At 35.2% G+C, this 27,812-nt stretch overlaps 7 protein-coding genes across 8 annotated transcripts; 1 reads left to right on the plus strand and 6 right to left on the minus strand.

Annotated features, from left to right (window-relative positions):
• Positions 1-390: 390 nt before the first annotated feature.
• Positions 391-2,509, plus strand: LOC143468427 (F-box only protein 9-like). Its single transcript, XM_076965624.1, has 2 exons — positions 391-1,401; positions 1,651-2,509. The coding sequence occupies exons 1-2, from the start codon at positions 599-601 to the stop codon at positions 2,126-2,128; spliced, it is 1,281 nt and encodes a 426-aa protein (XP_076821739.1). The 5' UTR covers positions 391-598; the 3' UTR covers positions 2,129-2,509.
• On the minus strand, positions 2,279-4,390 carry LOC143468428 (3-keto-steroid reductase/17-beta-hydroxysteroid dehydrogenase 7-like). Its single transcript, XM_076965625.1, has 8 exons — positions 4,157-4,390; positions 3,736-3,948; positions 3,542-3,637; positions 3,349-3,463; positions 3,161-3,285; positions 2,975-3,061; positions 2,779-2,872; positions 2,279-2,610 (listed from the first exon to the last, which is right to left on the minus strand). Exons 1-8 carry the CDS (start codon positions 4,198-4,200, stop codon positions 2,371-2,373), a joined length of 1,014 nt encoding a protein of 337 aa, XP_076821740.1. The 5' UTR covers positions 4,201-4,390; the 3' UTR covers positions 2,279-2,370.
• On the minus strand, positions 4,238-6,165 carry LOC143468429 (cytochrome c oxidase assembly protein COX16 homolog, mitochondrial-like). Of its 2 annotated transcripts, XM_076965628.1 has the most exons (3): positions 5,227-6,165; positions 4,761-4,840; positions 4,238-4,640 (listed from the first exon to the last, which is right to left on the minus strand). In XM_076965628.1, the coding sequence occupies exons 1-3, from the start codon at positions 5,258-5,260 to the stop codon at positions 4,455-4,457; spliced, it is 300 nt and encodes a 99-aa protein (XP_076821743.1). In that variant the 5' UTR covers positions 5,261-6,165; the 3' UTR covers positions 4,238-4,454. The 2 variants fall into 2 exon arrangements, with proteins under 2 accessions (XP_076821743.1, XP_076821741.1); XM_076965626.1 differs by having other exon boundaries at positions 4,238-4,840.
• A 146-nt stretch (positions 6,166-6,311) lies between these two features.
• LOC143468430 (large ribosomal subunit protein eL28-like) lies at positions 6,312-9,183 on the minus strand. Its single transcript, XM_076965629.1, has 4 exons — positions 9,133-9,183; positions 8,267-8,390; positions 7,679-7,767; positions 6,312-6,517 (listed from the first exon to the last, which is right to left on the minus strand). Exons 2-4 carry the CDS (start codon positions 8,380-8,382, stop codon positions 6,339-6,341), a joined length of 384 nt encoding a protein of 127 aa, XP_076821744.1. The 5' UTR covers positions 8,383-8,390; positions 9,133-9,183; the 3' UTR covers positions 6,312-6,338.
• Positions 9,184-12,019: 2,836 nt separating this feature from the next.
• Positions 12,020-14,516, minus strand: LOC143469356 (glucose-6-phosphate exchanger SLC37A4-like). The gene is made up of 5 exons (XM_076967022.1): positions 14,007-14,516; positions 13,509-13,935; positions 13,318-13,399; positions 12,889-13,134; positions 12,020-12,585 (listed from the first exon to the last, which is right to left on the minus strand). The coding sequence occupies exons 1-5, from the start codon at positions 14,384-14,386 to the stop codon at positions 12,386-12,388; spliced, it is 1,335 nt and encodes a 444-aa protein (XP_076823137.1). The 5' UTR covers positions 14,387-14,516; the 3' UTR covers positions 12,020-12,385.
• Positions 14,482-17,902, minus strand: LOC143469357 (guanine nucleotide-binding protein subunit beta-like protein 1). The gene has a single exon (XM_076967023.1). The coding sequence runs from the start codon at positions 15,622-15,624 to the stop codon at positions 14,605-14,607; it is 1,020 nt and encodes a 339-aa protein (XP_076823138.1). The 5' UTR covers positions 15,625-17,902; the 3' UTR covers positions 14,482-14,604.
• A 4,039-nt stretch (positions 17,903-21,941) lies between these two features.
• Positions 21,942-27,772, minus strand: LOC143469279 (calcyclin-binding protein-like). The gene is made up of 5 exons (XM_076966919.1): positions 27,645-27,772; positions 26,289-26,487; positions 25,546-25,739; positions 25,349-25,446; positions 21,942-22,496 (listed from the first exon to the last, which is right to left on the minus strand). The coding sequence occupies exons 1-5, from the start codon at positions 27,657-27,659 to the stop codon at positions 22,352-22,354; spliced, it is 651 nt and encodes a 216-aa protein (XP_076823034.1). The 5' UTR covers positions 27,660-27,772; the 3' UTR covers positions 21,942-22,351.
• Between the last annotated feature and the right edge of the window lie 40 nt (positions 27,773-27,812).

Raw genomic sequence — 27,812 nt, forward strand, 5'->3', positions numbered from 1 at the left:
CATGAGCAATGATCACAATGTTTTCAACAAGCATTGTTATTTCAAATTTGTCTTCACAGAGCAAATGACAATTAAATAGAGTTAAAGCATATCAAAGTATAGAGGAGGTGTTACCAACATCTTGGTAATGGTTGTAATATTGACTGAAATGTCTGAATAGTTGATGTGTTTTTTGCTGTCTTAGCTTTATTGATTTTTTTGCATATGAGTATTAAGAGACTAAAATAGGTTAGTTAGTTATACAAGGCTATTATCGGAAAGTCACACCCTATCAAAAGTTACGTTACTGGCATAAGGATGTACCATAAGTTAGTTGAAAGTCAATAGATTATTATTTGTGTGAAATCATGCTATACTGAATCAGCTGCAACTTTTCTACCATTTACTTATTAAATATTTAGTGTTTAAATGTGGCAGGTATTAGGAATGTTAATGATTTTCAGGCTTATATTACTCATGAATTTGCCGAGTTTCAAACCTTCATAATGACATTCATGTGCTACAATCACACTGTTTTGCTTCGTTTCTCTGACCGTGATCTCGAGGTTTAAGTGGCTTGTTGCGAGGAGGCCAAAAAGTATCCAAATTTACCAAAAAGATGTCGCAACCAGACGTATCAATTGAAGATGAGATTGCAATCCAAAGTTTTTTGGAGGAAACTGCAGTATCTGATGACTTAGAAAGGTTTCGTAAACAATGGAAAAATGAAGTGGAAAATCGATACAAACAAGAATGTGCTGAACAGGTGTCAGACCAATTAAGCAGTGGTAATGTTTTATCCACTAATGTCCCTAATGCAAGGAAATTGTTTGAACAAGGCATTGAAAGTGAAAGGAATGGCAGCTTTCATGATGCTATTCACTTTTATCGCAAAGCTGTTCAGCTGGACCCAGATATAGAACAACGAATGGCATTGGACTTTGATGCCACTGATAGAAAAACTATTGAAGAAGATGTCAACATGAACCCTACAGACTTAGTTGCAAAGTTTAATTCACTTTCTATGAAACAACCTTCTGAGATTGATTTACAATCTGTATCCAACCAGTTAGTTCTTCAGGAGCTCAATATCATCCAGCTTCCATCGGAAATATTATGCTTGATCTGTAGATGGGTTGCATCATCCGACATGGACATGAAGTCACTAGAGCTTCTTTCTGAGACCTGTAGAAAATTTTACGTACATGCCAAGGATCAAGCAATTTGGCGTGCTGCTTGTGAAAAGGTTTGGGGTTTGAAAGCCAGGAAACAAGGATATCTGTCCTGGAGGGACATGTATATATACAGGCCACACGTCCATTTGGATGGTGTCTACATAAGCAAAGTATCTTACTTCCGAGAGGGTGACCCCACTGTCTTCAGCATGTATTACAAACCTTTTCAATGTGTGGAATACTACAGGTATATATATACGCAAACCTTGTATTGTTGGCAGAATCCACTTCCTTTTACATACAAACAGTATAAATTTGCAGATCATTTGTTCAACTCTACTTAGTCTTTAAATATAAAAATCAAAGGTTTTACCAAGTTTGGAGAACTCAATAGTAATTTAAGGGGTTTTTCGTACTTGCGATTACAAGCTAGTTGGTGTCTGGACACAAAATTCTTGTTTGAAAAGCAAGTTTATTTATTGTTGTCTTTCTGTAGGTATATGAGATTCTTTGCAGATGGTCAAGTCATTTTGTACACCACCCCTGATGATCCACCCCTGGTGGTACCAAAACTTAACTTTGAGAACGCTGCACAACTTCAGTTCCGTGTTGGCCAGTACAAGCCTCATTTAGAGCAAGAATCACCCGATCACAAGTACAAGTCTGCAACCATAACTGCAGTTTTGGTTGATGCTAAAGCGAAAAAGCGGCCATCTACATCCGGAAAACGAGGCAGCAAAAGTAAAGAGAAATATGTTGTCACTGACAAAGAATACCTTCTGGAACTCCAGCTAACTTCTACGTCCAGCAAAAAGAGATTCAACAAACTATCTTGGGCTAGCTATGGTGCAAAGTTTGTGTTTGGTAGCACAGGACGTTCAACTGAGACTGATTTTAAACTGCACGATCAGTTCCCACCATTTTACTTCAGTAAAGTTCGATCATACAACACTTATTCAGTTGCACCACTATAACTCTGTAAATATCATATGTCTTAATCATGCTCTGACGCTTTGGTGTTGAATATTTCATTGTATCTAGCTTGGTTGAAGGGATATGGGATGGTATATTTGTATCAATTTATTTATGACTTCAATTGTAATTGCACCACATTCACTACAAGGTTTCATAGTTATGCTATCTGTATTTCAATGAAAAGATACAAGATAGAAGTAATAATACTGAATAAGATGAAGCATGAATCATGAATCATGGTTTATGTATATTTTGACAAAAGTTCTTCAGCAATGACAGACACTTTATTGTATATAGAGTTGGCTTCTCCCGGTGTTATATCAATTTTTTTTTGGACTGTGTAGTTTCCTTTTAATAATGATGTTTGACTGCAATATCGACTCCCTGGGTCCAAATCTTCAGGGCATTGTTGTAACAACCAAAGCAATGACTGGCAGGCATTGTATGGTGTAAGTGTCAGATTAGGCAGCAACAAACGAACCTGCAGAATAAATTGAACCGTAATTAAGGTATACACACACAGTAGTTTTATTACAACTGTCAGTATGGTTTGCTGTTTGTCTGTCGTAATCGTGGTTCTTTAAAAACAATCTATATGAAACATGTATCATAATTATTTTGCAACAAAGCCTGGCAAAATACGGCATACCATCCAGAGTATGGGTAGAAAAATGTACCAAATCCACATCGGAAGAATACCAAGAGTTAAACTAGTAATAGCAGTTCCTGGATCTGCAATCTGGCTGCAAAAGTTTTTTTTGGTTGATTGTTTTCTGCTTTAGTTTACTTATTGCATTTCTATATTCATAAATCATACCATTTGCTTACTTAATGATATATTTTACCTATAAATGCCCTTGCTGTTATATCTCTCATTCAGCTCAATGCTAGTAGCTTCCATGACATACTTGGAGTTGCTGTAAGCATTTGGACTGCATACAGAAATGCATAACATTACAGTTAAGCACTCAGTAAAGTATGTACAGAATTTAACGATAATGAAGTGGTTTCCTCAAGTTAAGTTTTCTTACCCTAATTTGCAAGTTAGGTCATTGGGATTATAAGCATCTTTTGTAGCATTGGCTGATGTTGTCCATATAATTTGGGATAATTTTTTCTGTACGTTGGCTTCTAGGAGTGGTATCATTTCTTGTACCTATATCAAAACAACGTTTTTTTTGCGCTTACAACTGTATTATTTGATGTCCACTGAGCTTACCAAGACATAATGGCCGAGAACATTTGTGGCAAAAACTTCATTTATCCCGTCATCATTTACAAGCTGAGTTGTGTTAAACATTCCATAGCCGGTTCGAAACATCTCTACAGCATTTCTGTAAATGTACCAGTTTGTTTGCTCACTTGCTGTGTACTTGTTACAGCCAAATTCAACATAATTAGCATCAACTTACAAATCAAGGAGACATGATTTTAATATGTTTTTCCAATTGAAGCTTTTCACTGGCATTATACCTGCATTTAAATACATGCAATCCATCTTTGAGAACCTGTTTTTTATAAAAAAAATCTCACTGTTTATTGAAAATAGAGTTTTTATTTTGTGGAAATAGTCAATAACAACCCGAAAAAGCCTCATTGTACACACCGCTTTCGAATTTTGTTACACCCTTCCAAAATTGACTTCACATCGCCAATGTCCACCTTGATCAAAGTTACTTGAACAGATTCATGATTAATGGCCAGCATTTTTTCCAAACTTTTTCCTTTATTCATATTTCGACAGGTCACACAAAAATGCAGTTGATGGGTTTTCTCAAACTGACAAGCAATTCTTTCTACCAACACTAATCCAATCCCACTGTACACAAGATTGTACCATTAAAACATTGTCTAATATCATTGTATAAGTTTGATGTTTTATTGTATTAAGTACCAACATTTCATTCATAGCTGGCCTTGGCCAATTAGATGAATTGAGACTGACTTGGTGAGCCCCGTTTGCACTACTATACTTCTATACACTATAAGATTTATTACATATGTAGATACATACAACATAAACTAACCTGGTTACCCCTGTGAAGAGTATAACTTTTTCTGGTAAATCCATTGTCGTAGCACCGTTAACAACAACCTATTTTATATAACTACTAGACAAAGTAAAAATCAACAGCAATGAATGCAAAATAAGTCAAATTCATAAGATAAATGAGATGAAAAGTTACAACTAGCCAAAAAATCATGGCCACATGACTTTTATAACGCAGTGCAACACCAAATAATAGTTACTTGAAAATTCTAGGTCACAGTGCAGGTCTTTTACTTTGCTGCACTTTGTATTTTAGTATTTTAAGCAATACAGGTTCAGTTTGATTCTTGCATATTATCATAATCAAGTCTTTGCTTTTTTTGAATTTCTCGAGAATCCTCTCCTTGTCTTGGACCACGAATATTAAACCAATCATCTAACTCTTTCTCTTCAACTGTTTCCTGAAAAATTTCCTCCAGTGTTTGTGCTTTTTTCTTGTCAAGTCCAGATTTTTTCATTTCCTGTTCAAATTCAAGGCTTTTGCCTCTTCGCTTTTTAATGTCATAGCGAATTTGTGCAAACTCTTTTAAACCCAAAAAACCAAAAACAAGGAAGGTCAGAAATGCACTTCCATATCTTACATGAGGATTTCGTATTGCTCGTTTGGCAGACTTCATAACATTTTCAAAAATTGGTGAATCCATTTTACTGCTACTTTCACCTGCAATATAATTTAAAAACTCAATTAGCCCATGAGGTAAGAATTACATAGTTTGCATGAACTAATAAAATTATTAACTATTTTTGCAACTTTCTGTATATTTGCTGAACACAAGTGAAAAAAACAATAATATTCTAATTTCATGTCTAAAATTATATTATGCAACAATGGTCCAGGGTTGTAACCAAGTCATTTTCTTCTGACTCGAGTCAATTTATGTTATGACTCAAGTAAAGTCATTGCCTTTAACGTAAAAACTATTTTGAGGTCACATTATGCATTGCCTTAAATTGGTTACTATAAAGTCATAACTGTCTACAAATTAGTCTGGTTGATAGTTTTTACAAAAAGTTGTAACTTTTTTGAAAAACATCCGTTTTTGTTACCTAAAGTTGTCTTTTTTGTCGTCACAATTATCATAATGGGACTCGAGTCATTTAGGACCTTTAATATAGTGCAATACCCAACATTTGTGGCTTATAATTTTCATGACCATGGCAATTGACAACTTGTGATTTCATCAGAATATCATTATGAAATTTGTCATAGTTTAGGGTATATTGCTATGTTTGTTTATGTATAACTTTTCAAACGTAAAATTTGAATAACTTAATAAATATGTTTAATTCATAAAAAGCATCTCAAAATAGCTTAAAATTAGCTATGAAAGGAATTTGACCTTGTTTCGATCAACAGCTTCACACGCATAAATTACAGTGACCACTGACCAGTAACAATTTTGTCAGTTTTTAGTTGCTTGGTTTTTCCGTTCACGGTGAGTCCCCCAAAGCAAGAAAGTTTTCCAAATTTCTTTTGTCAGAAAAATAAGAGTTCAGAAAAAACTTTTAGTCGAATACTCGCATAATTCAGCACACTTATATCTCATACAAATAATGCCTAAATACTGCTACTGAAAGGCTTTGGCAAAGTGTGTAAATTAAAATGGAGGCAAAGGTAACTTGTCTCCGGTTCAGCTTAAAAGTAAACTATTCTTAGTAGCGGCTCGATTCACTTCAGAAAACGCTTCCTCTCATTCAGAGCGCTACGCTAATAACGGAACTGCATCAAATATACCTTATTTTTTGCCTATGTCTACCTTGCGGTTATTTTAATAAACGTATGCTCTTTACTATCAAGCAGGAACCGACTCCAGCACAGCTTTTAATGAAGTTCGTATGATGATGCTACGCAATCTGGTAACCAGAAAAAGTAGAGCTGTGTTTGCAAGCGTACTACAGTTACTAATCCTCGTTCCCTCTATATCAGATATCGATAGTTGTACCCACGAAGTGCTAAGCACAATTACCAATGATCATGTCATCATACATGTTCGAAATTCTGAACACCAAGCATTGTTTTTTTGTCATATGACATAAATCTACCTTTAAAATGGGGGCCTTATTCCACTGATTACGTACATAAATTATCTAAACCTGTGATTATAACAAAAAAGAAGTGCAACAAGAACAAGTAACACCAATCTTTGTATTGGAGCAATTTATTTCTGATTTTCAGCCTTTTGGCTTCGCAGAAGAGCACTAGCACGGCGCAGGGCAGCCATTCTCAGGTCTTTGCGGTAGCGATTTTTTCTCATCGTTTTACGAATTGTGTTCAACGATCTGCGTGCTCCACGATTGAGAGTAACCGTATGGTAGGTTTGGCTTGGTTTGTTCTGACCTAAGCAAAACAAAATTTTATGTTTCCAGACAAGTACTACTACTAATACAGAAATAAGAAATTAACGTTGAAAGTTCAAAGAAACAAATTTTATTTCTATACAGCCAACTGAGAACTGCCTCACTCAGTTGCGAATTAATTTTTCAAGCATTCTATTGGTGATTGTAAACTTGCATTTACTAGTTGTAATGCTGCCTAAGTCACGGCATGTTTTAAGCAAATACTGTACAACAATTATACACAACTGTTTAGTAATATCTGCTATTAAACCCTGTTCAGCTAACTGATGTTACGTGTTACCGTGACGCTAAATATGGCAAAACCAAAGAAATTTTTAGGATTCACATACAAATAATGGGTCGATTTGAACCCAAACAGGTTCGCTGAATATCTGTGTGATCTGCAAACTCAAATACAATGTTACAAAAGAATTTATCGACATTGGTAACAAATGATCATTTATTTTCCTGTTTAAGCTGAACTAAAATCAACATTTCTCATTGAACGTCATTTAAGTTTTGCATTTTGCTTTTCAAATCGCTATTTGGTCATTAATTTTTAGCAATTAAGTCACGTTACAAGCAATATTTGGAAAGTTTTTGATGAAATTTTATCATTTGGTGCAGATATGAATAGATTTGAAGTTCGTTCGGGTCTTTTGCGCAAACCCGTATAATTGTTCTCGTGGTCTATCCCTACAAATATTGCAAAAATTCTTAGTCTCAACCAAAATACATTAACCAGAATGACTAATAAACATTTATGTGACGTTCTTGGCATCTAGTCCACACAACTCACTCCTCGCCTGGCACAACCATCCTTCAGTATATGATGCAGCACCGCTGCTGCCACTAAGAACACTGCAGCATTGCCATCATTTTTGGAACGAAATCAAAGGTCACCACAAATAAAACGTTGTTGTGTTTTTGGTGTTTAGGGAATGATTACTACTGTTTAGCATTTTCAGATTTTACTGCTAATGCTATTATTACTGTCTTCACAATCTTCATTACATTGTAGACAAAGCAGCAATCTTTACACAGTGAATGGTGACGGGCCGCTAGTTAACTTTTTGGGGGCCCCCAATGAAAAAACGTTTGGACCCACCTGTTTTAAATAATCAGTACCAAACCAATTTTAATTTATTTAAAAAATGCTTACTTTTAGCTTTTTTGGTAACAAAGATAATTCCTTTTCCATCTTTTTCAGGTTCAACACCTACAGTCTTCTTATGAACCATGCCATTGAATCTTAAAATACGTTGAGAATTATTTAGCCTCAAAATATTATCTATATCAAAATATGCCTATTAGTTTTTTATCATAAATATCACAATGTCTTCAATAAACTAACTACACTGTTTCAATATTGCTAATATCATATGGTGTTAAAACATTTGTCCCCAGACTGTTGAAGATATTTACATGACTTCAAATCATCGATAATAATTACTGATTACAAAGCTATCTGTGTGTAGAATTTGAAGAAATTCTTTCTTTTGATATCGCTTTGAGTTTGCACCAGTCAACTAGACCAGAAAATGTTCCAGTTCCGCTAATGAACATTAAAACAAGTGTAGTGCCATTTAGTATTGAACGCCCATAACGTAGTTGCCAGTTCAACACTCTAACCACTCCATTTACTGAGTATATAATTAAAACTTTATGATACTTACTACACTTAAACTTGAGTTATTAATTTTTTAGAAGACTTTTTAGAAAGTTCTTTCATCGTATGTATCCATATTACCTAAAGCTGTTCTTGTTCTTTAGGTTGTTGGGTTCCCTTGTAAACTGGGTCTTGTTCCTCTTCATGAGGTGACAGGAATTGTTCCTAATTACCATCCATTGCAAATGTGCCGACATTTTTTTATCTATGTACAAAGGATATTAAAGACAAATTAATTATTATTGAGGTTAAAATGTTTTTATATAAGTTATACGAACGTGTTTTTGCATGCAGACTAAGTGGCGAGAATAATAGTAATGTTAATAATAAATAACAGGTTTGGCTCTTTGCTTGACGTTTATAATAAATGAAAGGATATTTTGGACATCTGTGAACTCCTGATTCCAAACGTTTTACGACAGCACACACAATTTTTCTTCAAAAACTAAATTACGCTACTATACTCTTCAGCCAGATTGGAAAGTTTGCTAGGCGCACTTGAAATTAAAATTAATAGCATGTATAAAGGTTTTTGTTTTATCTTGTTGCGCAGGGTATTTCTCTCCCAAAAATTGCATACTTTCGAAAATGGGTCTTCAGCTCAGAGGCTAGCCTAAGCTTAAGTTTAGCAATTTGCTCATTGAAACTAGCCTAGCAGCAAAGATTATTAAAACTTTCCAGACCGTTTAAAATACCGTAAAACGTCAAACTACGAGTTCAGGAGCTACTATGCAGTGTATAAAAAACAGTTTAGTTGGAATTAAGATGTGCTAAAAATGTTAGGCTAATTGAAACAGCTAGCCGACAATTACGGAGGGCTGCGGTGGTCTAGCCTGCTCCTTAATTAAACATAGAAACTTCGTTAAAAAATTCTCATGCCAAATATAGGTCGATATGTAAGCGGTTAACACATTTTAGTCAAAATCAGTACCGACCAGCATATTTACCTCAACAATCCACGCGAGACAGCAAAAAAGAACCTAAAAGCACATACTCCAAAACTACGCAAACCCATTCCGCAGTTTTTTAAAAATTGGTCGGGTAGTTTATCGAAATTTATTTATTTTGACGTACAGTATTAGATCAATTTGCTTCGAGTTTATTGAAGAAACCTTTATTTTATCGTTGTTAACATTCCATTAAGGTTACGCATTGCTATCGTATCACATATGTGTATATTTACTCTTACAGCTTTGTTTATTAACAAATTATTTCTCTAAATGAAATATGGAGATGTGCATAAAGTTCCATAAACACTTGGTAAATTTTTACATTTCACGTTGTTATATTGTTTTATTTAATTTGCCGAAATAAATATTACATTCGACACATTTTTTAAACCTAATATCAGTGTCTTTATCCATCTATAAACTTAGTATATAAATGGTATTGATGGGATATGTAAAGACTCCGCTAATATACTAAAACAAAACTAAAGAATTACTATGCTGCAAATCAGTTTCCTGTGTGATTATCCAGATATCTAGTAGACTACTGTTTTATATAGGCAAACATCACTATTACACCAGTTGTAAGAACTAAAATATTTCATAGTCCCATTATAGCATACTAAATTATCTAATGTATTTTCTTGTTTTATTAATAAAGATAAGCAAATACCTTTATTTCAGCCAAAGGAACATGAAGCATATGAAGAATAGTTATTAGGAAAGTGTAAGGCAGAAGAGGAAATGTTTTCAATGGCAAAGATTTTGGGTTCGGTAGTGTTGTGACGTGTGACTTAAATATAGCCTATAAACCGTGTGCAAATAGCCCAGCCCATTGGTGAAGGATTAGCCCATAGGAAAGCTTTCAGCCCATACGAATGGCTAATCCGTGCATTCCTTTTTTCCTTTCCTATGGGCTAATCCTTGACGAAGTGGGTGAATAGCCGCATTTGCAAACTACGAAATAAATTTACTTCATAGTTTAGTATTACGTATTAAGTTCAGTATTACATTATTCAGTATTAACACCGGATCAAGAAAATTAATTTCTATTAACCGTCTTGATCGCAGAATTGAGGAACAGCGCACCAATCACCTCTTTAATTGCATTAATGACGGCCATAACAGAAATGCAGGTTTTATGGGACTTTATAAATTAATATTCATTATTGACTTTAATACAGCTTTATTCCCGTTTTTCTTTCATTTACCAATTTATTTTATTTTTTTCGTCATTAATTATTTTGTGGTTGCTTGGATGCATGTAGATTTTTATGTGGCAATTGCAATTGTTGTTTCCATGCAGATCTTTACCTAGCAATTTTGAAATATTTATTGCCATTTCGCAGTACACCTGATGAAGCAAGCTTATGTTTACGAAAGCTCGTGTAGAAAAATAAAGTTAACCTTCAGACTGCCAAACTATATCCTGGTTTTTATTTCAAAGGCATGTAACACTATGACTCTGTGTTAACTACAACACTAGGAAAGTGTGACGTCATAATCAGCATGACAGTCTTATTGGATCATCATATCATTGGTGTGGTGGCAACAATTATTATAAACGCATTTATACATGTGTGTAGTAGCCTATCATGTATAACTTTATACAGTATCACGGGTGGCAGCAATAGTATTTTAATATTGTTATATATTCCTTAGTTCGGAACAACGCGAGACGTCTACGGAGAACTTGACCATGAAATACATGCTTTATTCGCGCCAATGCAATTATTTTGCTACACATATTGTACACTATAAAGAAAAAATTCGTAATTTGCAATAGGCCTATGTTATAACTACCAAATCCTATCCAATAAGTCGAATATCGAGAAGGAAAAATTACATTATGTCCCCCCCAACAAAAATATTGGGGAGGTCCTGCCCAGGATTTCCGCCCATGTGTACAATTTTCATAATTTTTTCAGTATTTTTGGCGTGTTCGCTTTTCATGTAACGCGATGAAGCATCGTTGAATCAACGATGATTGTCTGATAAAGAATTTGAGTCAGCAGAAAACGTGCCCCTATTCAGTGGCTGAATAGTATGGTACCGTAACTTTTCCGAATGCATGTATACTGGCAAACAAAATGTGGTATGCACGTCACAGGTGTTGGCCTACTTCTGTCTGTAAGTTCTGTAACCTACTTGTGTACAGAGCTTATTGCGTATTGAATGAATAATACCATGGTATTTTTTCAGTACCGATACCGTCAGTACTTTTGAAAAAAAGTAGTACTGAGTTACTTTTTTCAAGAAATTCCGATGGGTCCCGGTATTCGGTACTTTTCACGTGATTATTTCAAAATTTTAACAAGTATGTTTTCAAAAATACATGTTAATTAATCCTTAATACTAATTTTAGCATTTGTTGATCTTTATAATCTAGAAATGTCAAGTGAAATTGCGAACGAGTAACGTCACATATGTTTTGAACAGCATCTTTTACACAAAAAACTACCGAATACCGAAACGGTCGGTACATTTTTTGCCAAGTACCGGTACCGATGGTACTTTCAAAGTACCAACTGCCCATCTCTGCGTAAAGTATAGCCTACATACAATCAATTTTTTATCATAGCTTTAAAACAGAAAACACGCAGCAAGAAATAGCGATACTCAAGTGACAGACTAGAGTGTAGCTTTGTTATTTATTCTATCGATCAAAATTGCCATGAAAGAACTGTCCCATAAACCAGGTTGACACCGATTAAAAATTAAGTGGCCTAATTTTTCGCGTAACAGTGTATAGGGCAACCTATTACTTTGGCGTCGTTTTGATTCGTATGTCTAGATAGGCATGGCGTCATAAGTGGTTACACTAGAAAACGCAGTAATGTTTAAAAAAATTTCTGCTGTAAGCTACTTTATACAATACCTACTTACACTATTTTGCCACTTGTAATTTCTTTACATTAATTCATAAATATTTAGAAGCAAACGGTAAACATGTTAATGACAAAAATAAAACGAACATGATGTTTAAAATTTCAGTACAATATGAAAGGTTGTCTTTGGCCTTGGGCTAAAAATTTTTTAAACTATAAAATATAGCTTGTAACTAATGTGCAAAAGCAGAACTCACACAAATACGGCTTTTATGTCAATCATCTGCATATATACCCTGCTTCAAGGTCCCTCAACAGACCAGTAAAATTTATGCATGAGCAAAACATTGCTAAATTAAAAAAATTCATATATTATTGAAGAAAATGTAACAAATATTGCAGCAATGTAGGTACTACTGGTCCCGCTAATCTTGTTTAATTACATCCCCTATTCGACACCTCATCCTTTGCGATACAAGAAACACCACTAACACAGTAAGAATAAGACCTTGACAAACAAACATTGCATCATTCCAAGAAATAGCCTCAACAAGTGTAGAAAAGGGTAGACCTGACAATGTCAACCCAAGGCTACCAGCTAAAGCACAGAAAGCATGTGAAGTACCTAAATGTATACAATGATTACTATGGCATGTGAAGTTTCAGTTTAATGTAAAACAAATGTATCATATATTTATAAATGCCACTGAATATTGTTTTTAACTATGCATACACACAAATATTGTTAAATGGAATTTCAAAACTTTGCACGAGTTTGGGATGAGCAAGCAATGCAAAAGTATGCATAACATAAGTAAAGTGTTGGTTCCTAAAAATGTTCTGAGTATAAGTACATGCTTTACATAAACCGATATCAAAAGTACAGTACCTCTATTTAACAAATTTATAAAAATAGACCATAATGCACCTGATATATCATTTGCTGAGTTTTCGATTGCCAACACTCCACACATGCTAATGTTTCCATATACACAAAAGCCAATCACAAATCCTAAAACTAATGTAGTAGTTGCCAAGGATTCCACTTCCTGTACAGATCGTAGAAGGTGTAAAGACAAGAGCAACACAACGTTCCAACATATCACTATCAAATGTCTGGGATGGCCTCTACTTTTCACTCCAAAAGTAGAGACAAGTAAGTCACTCAAATAACCTGAAAATATTTGTTACTAAGATTTTGGAAAATTGCAATAAAACTACGAAAATAATAAACAACAAAACATTTAAACGATCACAAAATGGCCAAAATTACTCATTCATTATTCGTATATTTTCAATTTAATTGGAAAAGATTTTTATTTAGATTAAATTAATACTGCATACACTGATAACTAACCAGTAAATACACTTCCGAAAACTCCTCCAAACTCATACCATGCAATAAAGACACTTGCAAAATAGTTGTCTGAATTTTTATCCTGGAAAATCGAAACAATGATATTTAAGTAGTAGCCTTAATTTACACAAGTATACCTACAGGAAATGCTTAAGGTTATGTACCTCAGATAAAATAAATGAAAATGATACCTGTATCAGATAGAGTGCTCCCCAGTTCCCCAAAACACCTCTGACAAATAAAGTGATAGCAAAACCCAACATAAGAACATAGGTATAGATACTTGAAAAAATCCGTTTTACAACGTTTTGCTTTGGTGTTTGATTTGAATCTTCTGTTTTGTTTTCTTTCGCATTAGGGGAATCATTTTCACTTGCAGTTTCACCAGTCAGTGCTTCCAGTGTGAGACCAACATCTTCTGGCTTGTCTTTTAGAATAAATAAACTTGCAAATGCAAAACCACATGAAAGAGTGCCAGCCATTAACATCACAGACTGCCATGAGCCACCAGTCCAAGATACATAAACTGAGCAGAATAAAGGCCCAATGCTTGCAGGAACATTCATGGAAGTGCTTAATGTGCTCCACAGGGTTCCAAATGTTTTGGGAGAATACCATCTGCAGGAAAACCAGACCACAAAAATATAAAATTTCAATGAAAGCTTTGTCTGCAAAAATAAAATCTTTACCTTCTCAATATCTTTGCACATGCAGGCCAGCCAGGTCCCTGAGTAAATCCATTTACAAATCCCAAAATACTGAAGAAAGTTGGAGAGGAAACACTGAAAAGAAGATTTGCAAGACCGCTAATAAACAATCCTGCAGCAAACATCATCCGGCTGCTGAAACGGTCAACTAGCACACCATTGGCAAACTTCCCTATGGCATAGGCAGCAGCTGTAGAACTTAAAACTTTCCCAATCGACTGCTTATCCAGTTCATTTTTTTCCACAATGGTAGGTATTACAAATGAGAATGACTTTCGGTTGAAAATGTAAAGCATGTAACCGATGTACATGCACACAAATAGGTTAATTTGGTACCATGATTTCATGCCAAAAATATTCATCTTTTACTTCCCAGGTTTCATAAAGTATTAAAAAAGTTTTGTAAGCAAATAGCAGCAATGTTATGTTGTTTCTACAAACCTTGTTTATCTAAATGTCTGCAAAATTTGAAGAATAAAATTACAATGGTCACAATAAGAGAATACTGTACCATAATATTTAACTTAAAAGTAACCGAATACATTGATCCATATTTTAGGAAAGGTGCAGATTGTGCAAATTAACTGTTATAAAGTTTCCAAACACTTATTTTATTGTCAATAGATCCACAAGCAAGCAATTGTCCAAAACTCTGCAAACACTCTGAAAAGGCAACTGCTTGTACTGTACCAGTGTGATACTGCAAAACAGCCAAAGGCTTCAGAGATTTAAAAGAAAATATTCTAACTTTATAGTCCCAGCCTCCTGTGGCTATTATTTTTTTGTCTGATCTGATTTTTAGGCTGGCTATACCAGGGTTTAAAAGGCTGATCTTTTTCATAATTTGAAAATCTTCAACTTTGCTGTTTAGATTTGCTTCTTTTGAGAAGTTTGTTTCAACATGCCATTTTATTAGTTCATTTGTCGCTGAAGCACAAAAACCGAACTGAGCGGAATCCAATGCTGTATCATTACACAAATCAAAAGTCATAACCGGTTCATCAAACAGTCTTTCTCCTTTCGATATGACTTTTTCATTGGTCACATCCCACTTCAGCATAGTTCCATCTTCATAGCCGATAAATGCAACCAAATTTGAGTGTACGTTAACTAACTTACTACACATAGGCATTCCCAGTTTAAAACCATCTGGTGGTGTCAATCGGGATAATATTTTAGTATTTTTTAAATCCCACACATTCATTGAAGACGTTTCTTCTCCCGGGACAGCAACTTTAATTGCATTAGAACTGTCGGAGTGCATAGGAAGAACAGCTGCTTTACAAAACCCAGCATTTGGAGTGCTAAGGCAGACTTCATTTACAGCTTCAGCACCTCGTATCTTCACAAGTTTCAGTTGACCTTCTTTGTCAAATGTAATAACTTCACCTGTGTTCATCCCATAGCATGAAAGCATAGGAGCATGTGATGCAATATGACATGCAGAGCGCTTAGTTTTTAAATCCCATAAATCAACACCTCCATTTTCACCATAGCTTGCTAGTAGGAATGGCTGAGTAGAACCAGATGACCAAAAATTTAGGTCTGTCACTGGTTTCCCCAGACGCTTTAAAACATATTCAGGAGATATATCGGACATAGCAAAACTGCCAAGAAGGTAACAGAACTGATATGCTTCAGTTGCAGTATATCAAGTAGACATCGCGATATTCCTTCAGAAATAGCTTGTTCCGCCTACAAATAACCTGTTCCACATAAGTTTAACAAACTGTAAATTCAACTCCAGTTAATAACCAACTTGTTTAATTTTTGTCTTATCTAATCCTAGCTGAAAAGGTGACAAATGACCAAGATTGAGCTGACCCATGGATGAATGGTTAGTCAACAAAAAACATGAATTATGAATGAATACATGAAAAAATGTAGTAAAGGGGCCGGTGTGTGGTATTTTCTCAAATTCCTGAAAACCTACATATTTCTCCATGCTCACTTCAAGTGTGCTTGAGCATTTTTGTGCTCCCGAACTTGTATTTTCGTTTGTTTGGCGCACACACGATCTTGCTGGAAACAGGCATATTCTGCAGTCTGGTTGGATGGAAAGTTATTATGAGGTAATAGAAAAAAAATTCTGACATAATAATTCCACAATCCATGGCCATGATATGACAGTGCAAGAGTAAAGGAGACCCAAATAAACAAAGAATTGATGATTCAGTGTATGCCATCATATCAAAATTTGTGTCTCTGTTAGGGTGTATTTGTGCACGATTTCATGTATAAAACAGCCACACTTTTCAAACAGGGCTGTCCCTGTCTGTACAGGAAAGTTTAAAAATATTTTTTTCTATGTTTCTGGTTTTGACCTTATATATAAAGCCAATCAAAAATAAAAACTTTCGTCAAGTTTTATATTTATAATAAAAAGCTCATCCATTCCGTAGCAATATTCAAAGTTTTAAGCTAGACATGAAAGTACAGCAGTTTTCAAAAAAATCATGCATGCAAAGATGCGAATTTTGGCGTAATGGCGTGCACCAGTTCGTTGGTTATATGTTTCAAATTGATATTCAAACAACCAGCTTTGCTTTGCTTGTTTATTATAATTCAGCGTGAACATAGAAAAATCGGCGTACACGTTAATGAATCTCCTACGTGTAGTTGCCACTATGGCAGTATGGGTTTATGGAATATTAGAAGATACAAAAAACTTTACATTTACGCATTCAAACGACCTTTTCTAGTTAGGACAAAGTCATCTTCTGAGGGCAAAAACCACTTCGATTTACAGTAGGCAGGTTACGCAGGTAAGCCTACTTCTAAAGTACAAAACCATCTATCTGCCTTTCTATCATATCAAACCCACCTCCAACGAGCCTGCTAAAGGACGATTTACAGTACATTGACTACTTAGTATTTACTGATACTTAAAAATTAACCTTTGTTCCATAGCATAGAAAGCTGCAATAATTGCTTAATAATTAATTAATAATCATGCTACTTGATGTTCTGATCTTTTCTGATGAGCAGTATTACTTACGGTAAATTCCCAAAAGTAAGAACCGCAGCTGTCTTTGGTTTTGGATGAAATGCCATGACAAATTTCCACCTCATTATTGATTTGCAGAAAAACACTCAAGATGATGCAGTCAGTAACAGATCGGTACTATACTGGTATTAAAATTTAATCCAATCCTTGGAATTAGCGTTTAAATTTAATCTACTTCAAAGTTCAAATCCACCAGAAAGAACTTCCCTCGAATTATGACGTCAGAAATTTCCAATGAGAGACGTGTTTGAAGGCTGCCAGTTAACTACTCGTAAGTAGTGATGGCAATTCGGGGCCAAATTTTAAAACCCGTGTTTCGGGTATGTGACAGCAAGTAACCGGGTAAACCCGTTTTTTTTCGGGTTTCGAATAAAAGCGATTTTTTTTCTCTCAATAATGGACTCGATATGTACTATGAAAGACCTTGCGTTTTATTAACGAAATGTTTATTCAGTTTGTTTCGATAAAGCACACTTTTTCACCGATTTGCGTAATGAATGAGGTTCTATAATCAAGTTTCAAAGTTCGTTCACCTGTCTATGACAGAATAAACAAAAAATAAACAATACAATACAATAGAAATAAACTGCTTAAAGTTTTGGCGCTTGTGCGCCTGTTTCTCCGCACTTCCACTTTGCGCTTACGTCACGCGCCGGCGCTCTTTGTCAAGGTGCTGCGGGTGCCTCTGTGTTAATATCGTGCCCTTATCTTACACCCGCTCTGCACCTACGCCACACACGCAAGGAGTGACAGCATGGACAGCGAGCGAATATTAATTGTGTGTATGCGCCAGCGAGCGTGTGTGCCAGCGAGCGTGTGTGACGTAAGTGCAGAGTGAGAGTGCGGGGGAACAGGCACAGAAGCGCCGAAGTTTTTTTCTTTCGCAACAATCGTATTGCGATGAATATATTATGACGAAGCAATAAGCAAATAATGAACAGTATGAATAGCATTCATCTGAGCCAAATCGTACATTAAAACACTATACTGTATAGTCTTTTCCTAAAAAACCCGGGTTTCCATGTTTCTATAACCCGAGTTTCGGGTTGTCAAAAATAGTAAAAAAAAACGGGTTTCGGGTTCGGGTAAACCCGGGTTGCAAACACTAATTGTAAGTAGGCTACTGCATGAATTTTTAAACGCAACCGAAACATGCTTATGGCTATGGCCCATGACTTCGCGTTTAGCTGTTCTAGTTGTTCCTGCAACTATTAGATATATGCGGTTATTAATCAAGCAAGTTACACTTGAACTTTAATATGTGCTTCTAAAGCGTAGGCATATTTTTCAATGTTTTAGTATCAGAGCGTATACAAAACAAGAAATTGCTGATATAGTTCTGCTTGCAAAAATACCACAAGAACTGATCAATTTCAAATAAAAATGCGAGGGGGGGAAAGTGAATTATATAAAGTAATGCTAATGTAGCTGATACCATAGTTTCGAAGAGATCCTTTTAATGAAGCAAACGTTTTAATTTTATTCTATAGGCCTAGTAGACCAATATCTGTGCGCAACAAACTAGAGAAGAGCAGATAAGAAAACAAATTAGCTCAAGCGTTAAAATGAACTATGTAGCATTATTTGAACGTAAATTTTCAAAGAGTTAAGTGGTAATCAAGAAAATTAATTAGAAAATATGTGCGTAGCATCAAATATATAAGGTAAATACGTATTAAGTAAGTTATTGTAAGAGCAAAGAAATCGATTGTGCATCAATGTTGAGCGTCTGTTGTCAACTTTAGCTGATAAAGCTAAAGCGCTGAAAGTTTTATTAACATTGACAACTTGCAATTTGCGCCAATCACCAGAAAGCAATCTTTACACACGATCTTCTTTATTTGTGCTGATAACAACCAGATAATCAGACGTATCCGTTATCACTTCACCAATTTTCAAAAGATCGATTTGTATTTATGTTTTCATTAAGAAAAATACTTTCAAAATAAGCAATACAATTTTTAGTGTAATTGCAGTTTAAATATTTACTAGGGTCGCTGAAAAAGTTATGGTTCGCAGTTGTAACTGAAAACTATAAAAATTTTTATAAAATGTAAGATGTTTCTCTTTTACATCCATAATTAACCGTTTAAACTTGTTGTTCAACTTTTTAAATATGCCTTTTAAAAAGATTTATTTTCTTAAACGTATATCAATTTTACAACTCTGTTTCAAAGTAGGTGCAAAGAAATTGCGATAGGCTACTTATAGGCTATATCCTTGGTTAATTCAAAACAACTAGAACACTACGCGACGTTAAATCTTTGAAACAAGTTTGTATAATGTTTTAAAGAAAAGGATTTGGGATGAAACGGTTTGTAGATTATAAAAATTTGTGGAAGAAGAAATAGTAATTATAGAGAAATTTAGGTTAAAGTGAGGGGCAAGTCCAAAAACAAGTTGATCTTATGTTAAAGAACACAACTGAATATTCTGGTAAAATACTTTTGAAAAATTATTCGTGATTAGGTAGTTATCGGCAAAAGAGAATCACAAAACTCTCAGTTTATGGTCTTCATTGTGACGTAGATCAAGGCTCTTTTTATGTTATACATTGGCCAAGCTGCTTGACAACATGCTGCTGTTGTAGCTTTTCTTGCGCGGTAGTTAACTGAAGACAGAAGTGTAGGTTATAGGAGTTAAGCTTATGTCCAAATAGGCGTCATGTGAAGAAATTAGCAACGTCGAGCATTGCAATTGAATAATTTACGATTGTTAAACATAAACATAAAAAATCTGGTAGACCAATCCATTTCGTCCATAAAGTAACGGTGTATCATTAGGACCGCATAGGCTACCCGTCAAACCGGTATCGTACTGGTTGTCGTAATTGAGCTTTTGGCTGTCACCTATCAAGCTATTGGCAGTTAGAGCAATCTATACAACTGTAACAGATACATATAACTCATACGTGATATACAACAGGTACTGCTAAATTTGTGATTTGCGAATGTTGTCTGTGATCACTTATGACACCACAGGAGCCTTAAACTACGTCACAATTAAGGCAAATTTTGCGATTTTCTTTCGCTTACACTGTAATTACCTAACCATACATTACTTTTCAAAACTATTTTACCAGAATATTCAGTGAGTAGTGTTCGTTCATATAAGATCAACTTGTTTTTGGACTAGCCCTTCACTTTTAAGAAAATCGAGGCGAGATCAAGCTTGCCACCATCGCGTGGCAAAAACTATATACAAGCTACAGCTTACTCATATACAGTCGAATCCGCTTAATTCGGACACCGGATAACCCGGACAACCGCTTTATTCGGCCAAAATGCTCGGGAACGGAACAAAAGTAAAAATTGAACGTAAAAAAACTCCTGTTAATTCGGACAATTCTCCGCTTAATTCGGACACAGGTTCGCAATTCCCATCGTTCGGTTATGACACAATAAACAGTACTTTGTTCGTTTTAAGACAAGATTCAATTGCATTATGAGTGATTATGGTGAAACAATGACGATCGATGCAGTAACAATCGACAATGAACTCATATAACGCCGTGCCAGCTTCATAGTCGCTTTTACTTCGGTACAATTGCGTCCATCTTGTAGGACAAAATTGTACAGAAAAAGTTTAGCACAAAAAGTGAAATTGCTCACTAAAGTAAACGAAGACGTTTTATGCGATCAGTGCCAGTTACTGCAGTATAGCGCAGCTGCAATTCATTTATTACGCAACACTACAGTATTTTAAATGCGTTTTTTGCCTTTATGCATGACCATTAAACGAACAATTGATTTTCCGCTTAATTCGGACAAAGCCGTTTCTCCGCTTAATTCGGCCAAAAGTGAGCGGAACCAAAGTGTCTGAATTAAGCGGAGTCGACTGTATAGGCTATATCTTCTGCAGTAAAGTACACTATGCTGATTGTAGTTAAACCTTTGTTTAAGGCGTAAAAATACGAGATCTATTTTTTAAATATAGGAAAATTATGCATATAAATGTGTATAAAACGTCCACTAGCTGTCTTTCAACAAACTTTTAACGTAAGCACAAAACAGGTTACCTTTTCGCATTGACAGTCCCTCGATCAGTCAAGCTGCCCACTGGAAAACTCAGGCATATTCACAGGGAAAACATAATGGTACCCTTAACAAAACATCTCAGTGTAGTGAGGGATCTGACTAAAACTGAAGAAAACTGTTCAAGCAGTAAAAGATAGAGAATGGGAAAACGCGCATATGGTGCAATCAAATCGTATAGGAAACATACGCCACGACGAAAAATGCTAGCAAGATGGAGAAACTGTAAACATAACGCAAGCCAGAAAATATCAAAGAGGAAGTAAGAGCTTTCTACTTTTTAACCATAGACAGTTTTTTATGTGTACAGCCAAGAGTAAAATTGATCACGGTTTAACTTTTATACTAACTTATGTGATTAAAAACATTCGTCACAAATATGCTACAATATAAATAAACGGATGAGATTTTATTCGTACTATTAGCAGCTCTTACGGGCTTTTATATAATTGTACTGTATATTGAATTTGTTGCATACAACCTTCATTTTCGAGAAATTTGATTTTCGAAATGAAGTTTTTTTTGCTAGAAAAAGTAAAAATAATTTTTGCAAAACTTGCGAGCAGAGTAATTGCTAACATTTCCATTGCTGTTGTATTAAGCAGTAAGGCAGCTTAAATGATCATTTTTAATGCAAAATACAACTAACTAAATTTTTCAGATCGTTTACCAGTTTAAATGCTCTAAAATCTAAATTAAGACGGATTTAACGACTCCGAGTGATCAATTTTGTTCATGACGAAAATGACCAAATCGCATCTTCAAGCACCTTATTTTTTTGTGAAAACTGCGAAAGAAATGTTTCTGATGGAAGCACTTTTAGTAGACTAAACTAACTTAATAATCCGCCAGAGATCACCCATTGAATACAACGGACAAAGTAATATCGAGTTTATTATTGAGTAAAATCAGATTTTTTTAAAATCGGAAAAAAACTTTTTTTCGTTCACATACGCAAAATACGAGTTTTAAAATTTTGCTCCGAATTGGAAACATTAATAGGCAGTTTAATTAAAATTTACTACAAATTACTGTTATAATAGTACAGTGTTGGTCAGTTTGCGTGTAAATGAAATTCATGTCAGACAAAAAACGATTCATTTTCTTTCTAGCATTGCAGTAATTTTCCACTGTTATCTTACTAAACAGAACACATGCAGTATAAAAAAGTTAAGCCGTAGAACGTTGGCAATCAAATCACTGATTCGTGACAAAAAAGATCCTTAATAATGTGCTGTCAAGATGGAAAACCATGAACTTAGTTCAACGTTATTTGGTTTATTGCATTAAGGAATGTCCTTTTTGTTTCGGGATTCCGACCAAGCTTTTGCTATTGTTCTTTTCATTTCATCGTCACCGTCATCATACATTTTCTTCATCATTCCCATTAACGACTCAGATGGATCACCATTTTTGTCCATATCTGGCATCCTGCATTATGAACACATTATGTTTTGGTGGAAAATGGTAGCTATACCAATTAGCAAGCATGTCAAACTTGTGGCTCACAGCCTGCATGTGACTCGTTTAGGGCCTAAGTGGGGCCTGTGACAGTGTGACGTGCTTCTAATTTCATGGTCTTATGGAAACTTATTTAACAGAATTTTAAAGATCACTACCCAATCTCACTCTTATAGTGTAGGCTTATGAAAGTTATTTCAATACACGCCTGCAAAACATTGCTTAACACTAGAAGGACCGCGATTTTCACCTACCTAGAAGGACCAGATGCGTCAATTGACGCAAAATGCTGAACAGATCAAATTTAAAGCATTAGATTCATATAACTGCGTTACTTCTTTTAAAAACTGCTTCTAATGAATGCTTTGTGTATTTCCTTTAAATGAAACGAATATATACACTCAAATGCAGGGGTCAATTTGACATAACCAATATGCCTATACTCAAACAAAAATTTTGCTATGCGCACATTTTGCATTTTTGAGAAGTACATCGTCCACACAGCGGTTTCATACAAGCTTGGCATCTGACAGTGTTGCGATTTCTGCATCTCAAGGTTGTGCAGGTGAGGCGTTCTTTTACTGCAGTTGTGATGATGGAGCTAAAAGCTTCTTCTGCTGAACGTCTGCGAGATACCGTTGGGAAACGTCCATTGAGCTCTTTTGCTACAATTTGTATGTATTTTCTGCGTCTGATATTTCTCTTACATACGTATTTGTAGATAATCTAACTGTTTATGTGGGCAATATCAACCACGTTATAAAATACATGCACATGCCACCGCCTGCTTCCTGATTTTACGGAGTAAACCCTTGTCATTTGGTTGTAGACATCCACTCCCACTTTTGTCATATTACAATATAATACCTTATTGAGTCAGGTTTTTTTTGGATTTTCATTGGTAGACACTTGAACGGCTGGGTGTACACCGCTCAAAACTAGAACATTTTTTGCTGCCTTGCATTTGTGCATTGGTAGGAAGTGAGTGTAATTGCCGTTTGGTCGTCATACCTAAAAGCTTCTGTTTCCTTCAAACCGTTTTCTTCTTGTATTCTTCTGGGACTTCTCTCCTGTTCCTGCGCAATGTTCCAACAAGGCTACACTTTTTCTTTGCAAGTCGCAATGCCAGATCAAGGAGGTGAAAAAATTATCGCATGTGACATTGTAACCTGCCTGGAATACCAGAACCATTAGTTTCAATACAACATCAGTTGGTACACTCACATCTGGGTCCCTTGTATCATCATTCCATACGTAAGAAAAACCGTTGAATAAATATTTGTTTTCTACATCAAAAGTCAGCCAGAACTTTATACCAAACTTATCTGGTTTATTGCCCATATACTGTATGAATTTACAGCGTGCCGTGCATGGTAACAGTTGCTCATCCACAGTAATGTTCCATTGTGGAACGAATGCTTTATGTTTCTCAGCATTGGTTCATCAAACACTATTCGGAATGATGAAACTGGGCTGCCAGAAACTACCTGACTGGTTGCATAAGATGTTGGCCCAGGTCGAGAACGAAGAATATTATGAGATTGTAAGCGGCCCTGAGTAGCAGGTGATACAGCAACCTTTTGCCATCTTGATCCATCTCTTCCTTGAACCAGGCCTGTTCCTCTGTTCTCCACCGAGTGTGCAGCTTGGCTAGGTAAATCAGACTTGTCTTCGCTCGAATCTGACGATACAGATTCACCTGCCTGCTGAACACTGGCTAATTCAGAATTTACTGTTGCGTCGATTTCAATGTCAGAATCATCGTCATCAGAGCAGTCTGACGGAAGATTTTGCAAAATTTCTAATGCACGCATTGCTGTAAATCTCTGCCTAGACATTTTGTAAATGTTTTTGTTTTCAGAAGTAGCCTACTGTGATACTGAGTCCGATGAAAAAGTCAAGAAAATTTAGACAAACATCAAACACTTCCCTTTAGTAAAGCTACTACTAAGCTACCACAATAGATAAGGGTAAGCTAAGGATTTCACAACATTTATCTTGAACTAGTTTACCAAGGCAAGAGCTCAATGCTTTAGTGCATTTCCCTTACTGACTCTAGAAATCCAGCTGGATATTCGTGTATTGCATTTTGTCTTCAAGCCTAATAAGATGTCACAATGAGTCAATTGACGGAATAACAATTGGCTGATAATAATTGACGCGCTGTGACATTTCATTCTACTTGTTTAAGTACAGAAATGTCATAAAGCGTCAATTGACGCATGTGGTCCTTCTAGGTAGTGATCACTTTAATTTTTTATATAAATAAAATAGAAACTTGAAATTCATAAGTTAGTTACATAACACTATTATAGGAAAAGTCACAAAATATCGCCGCTGTACTGAGCAGTGCGTAAAAGCTAAGGACGCACAAATGTTGAAAATGCGTCAATTGACGCGTCCGGTCCTTCTAGTGTTAAGGAAGTCCTGGGAAGTAGTTACTGATAAAAGTAAATTATTTGTTTAGATGGACTTAAATTGCTATGAAAATCCTCTTGGCCATGGCCATCATGATGCAACTGATAAATTTGTAATTTTATCACAGTTAGGCTGAGTAAAAAACAGCTGCGAGTTGTAGTTTTTATAGTATCTTATCTTTTCTAGAAATAGTGCGTTTTGGTTGTGGCTCATGTGTCTGAAACGTGTGACTAGCTTACCCTTTTAGTTATATGAATGGTGAAGGGCCCCTAGGACATCATGGTCAAGTGACACACAAACGTTGAGTAGTTGACATGGACCTTGCAACATGCAAAGCATTCTATGGGAAAACTCTGGCCAATTTTTAGAGGGTTAAACATAACTATTTAGACATGCAAACATACTTTGTTGACGCCTGTTTTGCTTTTTCTTTTTCTGTCAAGCATTCCCACTTTTCTTTTTCTGTTTTTGTGAAAGTTAATAAAACCATATCGCTCTTCACCTGAAAAATACCAACACAAAAAAATTAGCATAAGCAGCTACAATTTGTAAAGTAAAAAGTAGACATGGTTGAAATGGAGGCTGGAATGAAAAGGCTTACTTTAAAGGCGATGTTTTCAACTGGATTGGATAGCTTGGGTATGACAAATACATAATTCTTTCCGTTGAGATTGTCAATGGTTAAACTTTCTTGTGACCCATCTTTACTCAGGTTGATACTGGCTGAGTCCAATGAATGCACCCCTCTTAAGTTTGAAAGATATATCTTCACAAATTTGTCCGATTGATCCCATGCTTTAAAAAATATATCATTAAAATTTCAAGGTGAAGTAACTGGCAATTTTTATGACATGAGATTACTGAAGATGTCAGGGCTGTAAAATATCAACGGAAAAACGAAAAATTCACCTAATAATATGCAGACCCAATGACACTAAACTGATATAAAACTAATTGAGATATAAAACCAAGTTATATGGTTATTGTCCAACCACATTGGAAAGTCTGCAATGTGTGACCAATCTATCAGTTTCTAACTGTAATTCCATCTGCAGCCATAACCACACATTTTGGACAAAAACATTGTGTTTGTTACACTGTCAACATTGCGTTACAAAGCCAAATTCTATTTTGGTGTTAACTTAGAAAACGAAACTACATCTGCACACTTGATAGCTACTACTTTTCATTTAGGCTCTCAAATACTTGGCTCCACCACTGAAGCAGCCTTTTGGCCACTTACATTAATGCACAATGAGATAAGCAAGTTTAGCATGAGATTCAATAATCAAAACAATCACAACAACAAAGGATTTGAATGACAATACTTTGAACACTTCATACCATAAGATGTTATCTTGACAGTGGGCATTTTTGGTTTTGGTGGTGATTTTGTGGCCTCATTTTGAATTGTGACAGCAGGTTTGGCAAGAGCATAAATTTCATCCTGGATTCTTCCTTTTTCTAGTGCTAATAGTTTCTGAAGACGAGGTCTCTCAGTGATGCTTTCAAGTTTATCTATTTCTTGAAGATCCAGGTAAAGCTGGAATCATGTAAACAAACCAGTTAGAAATTTACCACAAGGACGTATTTAACATTGTGCACTACAAAGATTAACTTATCTAAGGTAGTCTAAGGTGATCTAATTTTATAAATCATTTCTGATCATAAAACACCAAACCCCATTTTTGTTGTTGGCTATTGATTTTACCGAAGTTGTGCGGGATGATTTAGGCTTATTTCAAAGTGATTTATTTGTATGCTGTAATCAGGCTTGGGCATATACATCAAGTATTTGAATGCAAATACTTGCACTTCTCTCGAACATGAATACCTTGATTTACAACGTATTTGATTATGAAGGCAAATACTTCAACTGTATTTATGAATCCATTCACAAATACATTGGGTATAAACAAATGATTCAATTCTCACTCTTGAGTTTAGTTAATCAGCATGAAAAGAAGATCATATGAAAAAAAGTTCAAAGTTCATTATGATAACTCTTTGAAGACTAAACGTTTCAGTAATTAAATCAATGTAAAATTATCTGATTTTGTACTATTCTGTTGATAGGAGCTGAGAATGAAATACAGCAATTTGTTTGGTACTGGAATATGAGTTCTAATCAACTTAAGAGTACGAGACATACCGCACAAGGGGCTATAGGTGCCTAGTGTGTAAGTGTTAATTTCGTTTATAATGGAATAATATCGCTTGTCCCGAGTTGTCCGTTATATGCGAAGTCACTTGTATGTGTTAATAAAACACCTAAAAGCTTCTATTTTTATTTGCTGTCTACTTGTAGGCTAATAATAAAAGAGTTACTTTGAACTTTTACTAAAATCAATGTCTGCAATAATAAGATAGGCTAGCATAAAAATAAATTCATGAAGACATTTTGAGAAAGAAAAAAAGTGAAGAATTAAACGCTTTGAGAAAGAAGAAAATATTTTGTCTACATATGTTCGAATACCAGGTTACATTTACCAAATGTACCTGAATAGAATACGAATGCAATATTCAAGTAGGCTATTAAAAAATTATCAAGATTCATAGATGTGAAGATCTCAAGAGCTAGCCTTCATGGGACATGCGAGCCAAACTTTTTACATTCTGACAATGCAGAATAAGCTAGCCTTGATTTCAACTCTCAAAAACAATATTTACAACCTTTAGCATAGCCTATGTAGATCTTACCTCGTGTTCGCTCATGATCAGTTTTCTAAAAATATTCTCACGATAAAATGTCTTTCGATTTCGAATTCACAAACTGAAATAACGCCGTCACTTCACCAACACAACTAAGCCAAGCGAAGTATCTAAAAAATTCGATGGTTAAGCAACAAAACACACATGATCCAGAAA

Source organism: Clavelina lepadiformis, chromosome 8, assembly GCF_947623445.1.
Source record: "Clavelina lepadiformis chromosome 8, kaClaLepa1.1, whole genome shotgun sequence".
NCBI lineage: Eukaryota > Metazoa > Chordata > Ascidiacea > Aplousobranchia > Clavelinidae > Clavelina > Clavelina lepadiformis.

Excerpts from the sequence above, each read along its gene's own strand:
- LOC143469356 (XM_076967022.1), bottom strand. The coding sequence starts at position 14,386 with ATGAATATTTTTGGCATGAAATCATGGTACCAAATTAACCTATTTGTG. Across the intron at positions 13,400-13,508 it reads GAGCACTCTATCTGATACAG|GATAAAAATTCAGACAACTA; the intron begins GTATCATTTTCA and ends TCGATTTTCCAG. Across the intron at positions 12,586-12,888 it reads CTCAGCAAATGATATATCAG|GTACTTCACATGCTTTCTGT; the intron begins GTGCATTATGGT and ends GTATACATTTAG.
- LOC143469279 (XM_076966919.1), bottom strand. Across the intron at positions 25,740-26,288 it reads TGTCAAGATAACATCTTATG|CATGGGATCAATCGGACAAA; the intron begins GTATGAAGTGTT and ends TATTTTTTAAAG. Across the intron at positions 22,497-25,348 it reads GCAAAACAGGCGTCAACAAA|GATGCCAGATATGGACAAAA; the intron begins GTATGTTTGCAT and ends TTCATAATGCAG.
- LOC143468427 (XM_076965624.1), top strand. The coding sequence starts at position 599 with ATGTCGCAACCAGACGTATCAATTGAAGATGAGATTGCAATCCAAAGT. Across the intron at positions 1,402-1,650 it reads CAATGTGTGGAATACTACAG|GTATATGAGATTCTTTGCAG; the intron begins GTATATATATAC and ends GTCTTTCTGTAG.
- LOC143468428 (XM_076965625.1), bottom strand. The coding sequence starts at position 4,200 with ATGGATTTACCAGAAAAAGTTATACTCTTCACAGGGGTAACCAG. Across the intron at positions 3,464-3,541 it reads AAATCATGTCTCCTTGATTT|AAATGCTGTAGAGATGTTTC; the intron begins GTAAGTTGATGC and ends GTACATTTACAG. Across the intron at positions 3,062-3,160 it reads GACCTAACTTGCAAATTAGG|TCCAAATGCTTACAGCAACT; the intron begins GTAAGAAAACTT and ends TTCTGTATGCAG.
- LOC143468429 (XM_076965626.1), bottom strand. The coding sequence starts at position 5,260 with ATGATAATTGTGACGACAAAAAAGACAACTTTAG. Across the intron at positions 4,841-5,226 it reads GACAAAAAAGACAACTTTAG|GTGAAAGTAGCAGTAAAATG; the intron begins GTAACAAAAACG and ends ATTATATTGCAG.
- LOC143469357 (XM_076967023.1), bottom strand. The coding sequence starts at position 15,624 with ATGTCCGATATATCTCCTGAATATGTTTTAAAGCGTCTGGGGAAACCA.
- LOC143468430 (XM_076965629.1), bottom strand. The coding sequence starts at position 8,382 with ATGTCGGCACATTTGCAATGGATGGTAATTAGGAACAATTCCTGTCAC. Across the intron at positions 7,768-8,266 it reads AAGAACAAGAACAGCTTTAG|ATTCAATGGCATGGTTCATA; the intron begins GTAATATGGATA and ends ACGTATTTTAAG. Across the intron at positions 6,518-7,678 it reads TGTTACCAAAAAAGCTAAAA|GTCAGAACAAACCAAGCCAA; the intron begins GTAAGCATTTTT and ends TGTTTTGCTTAG.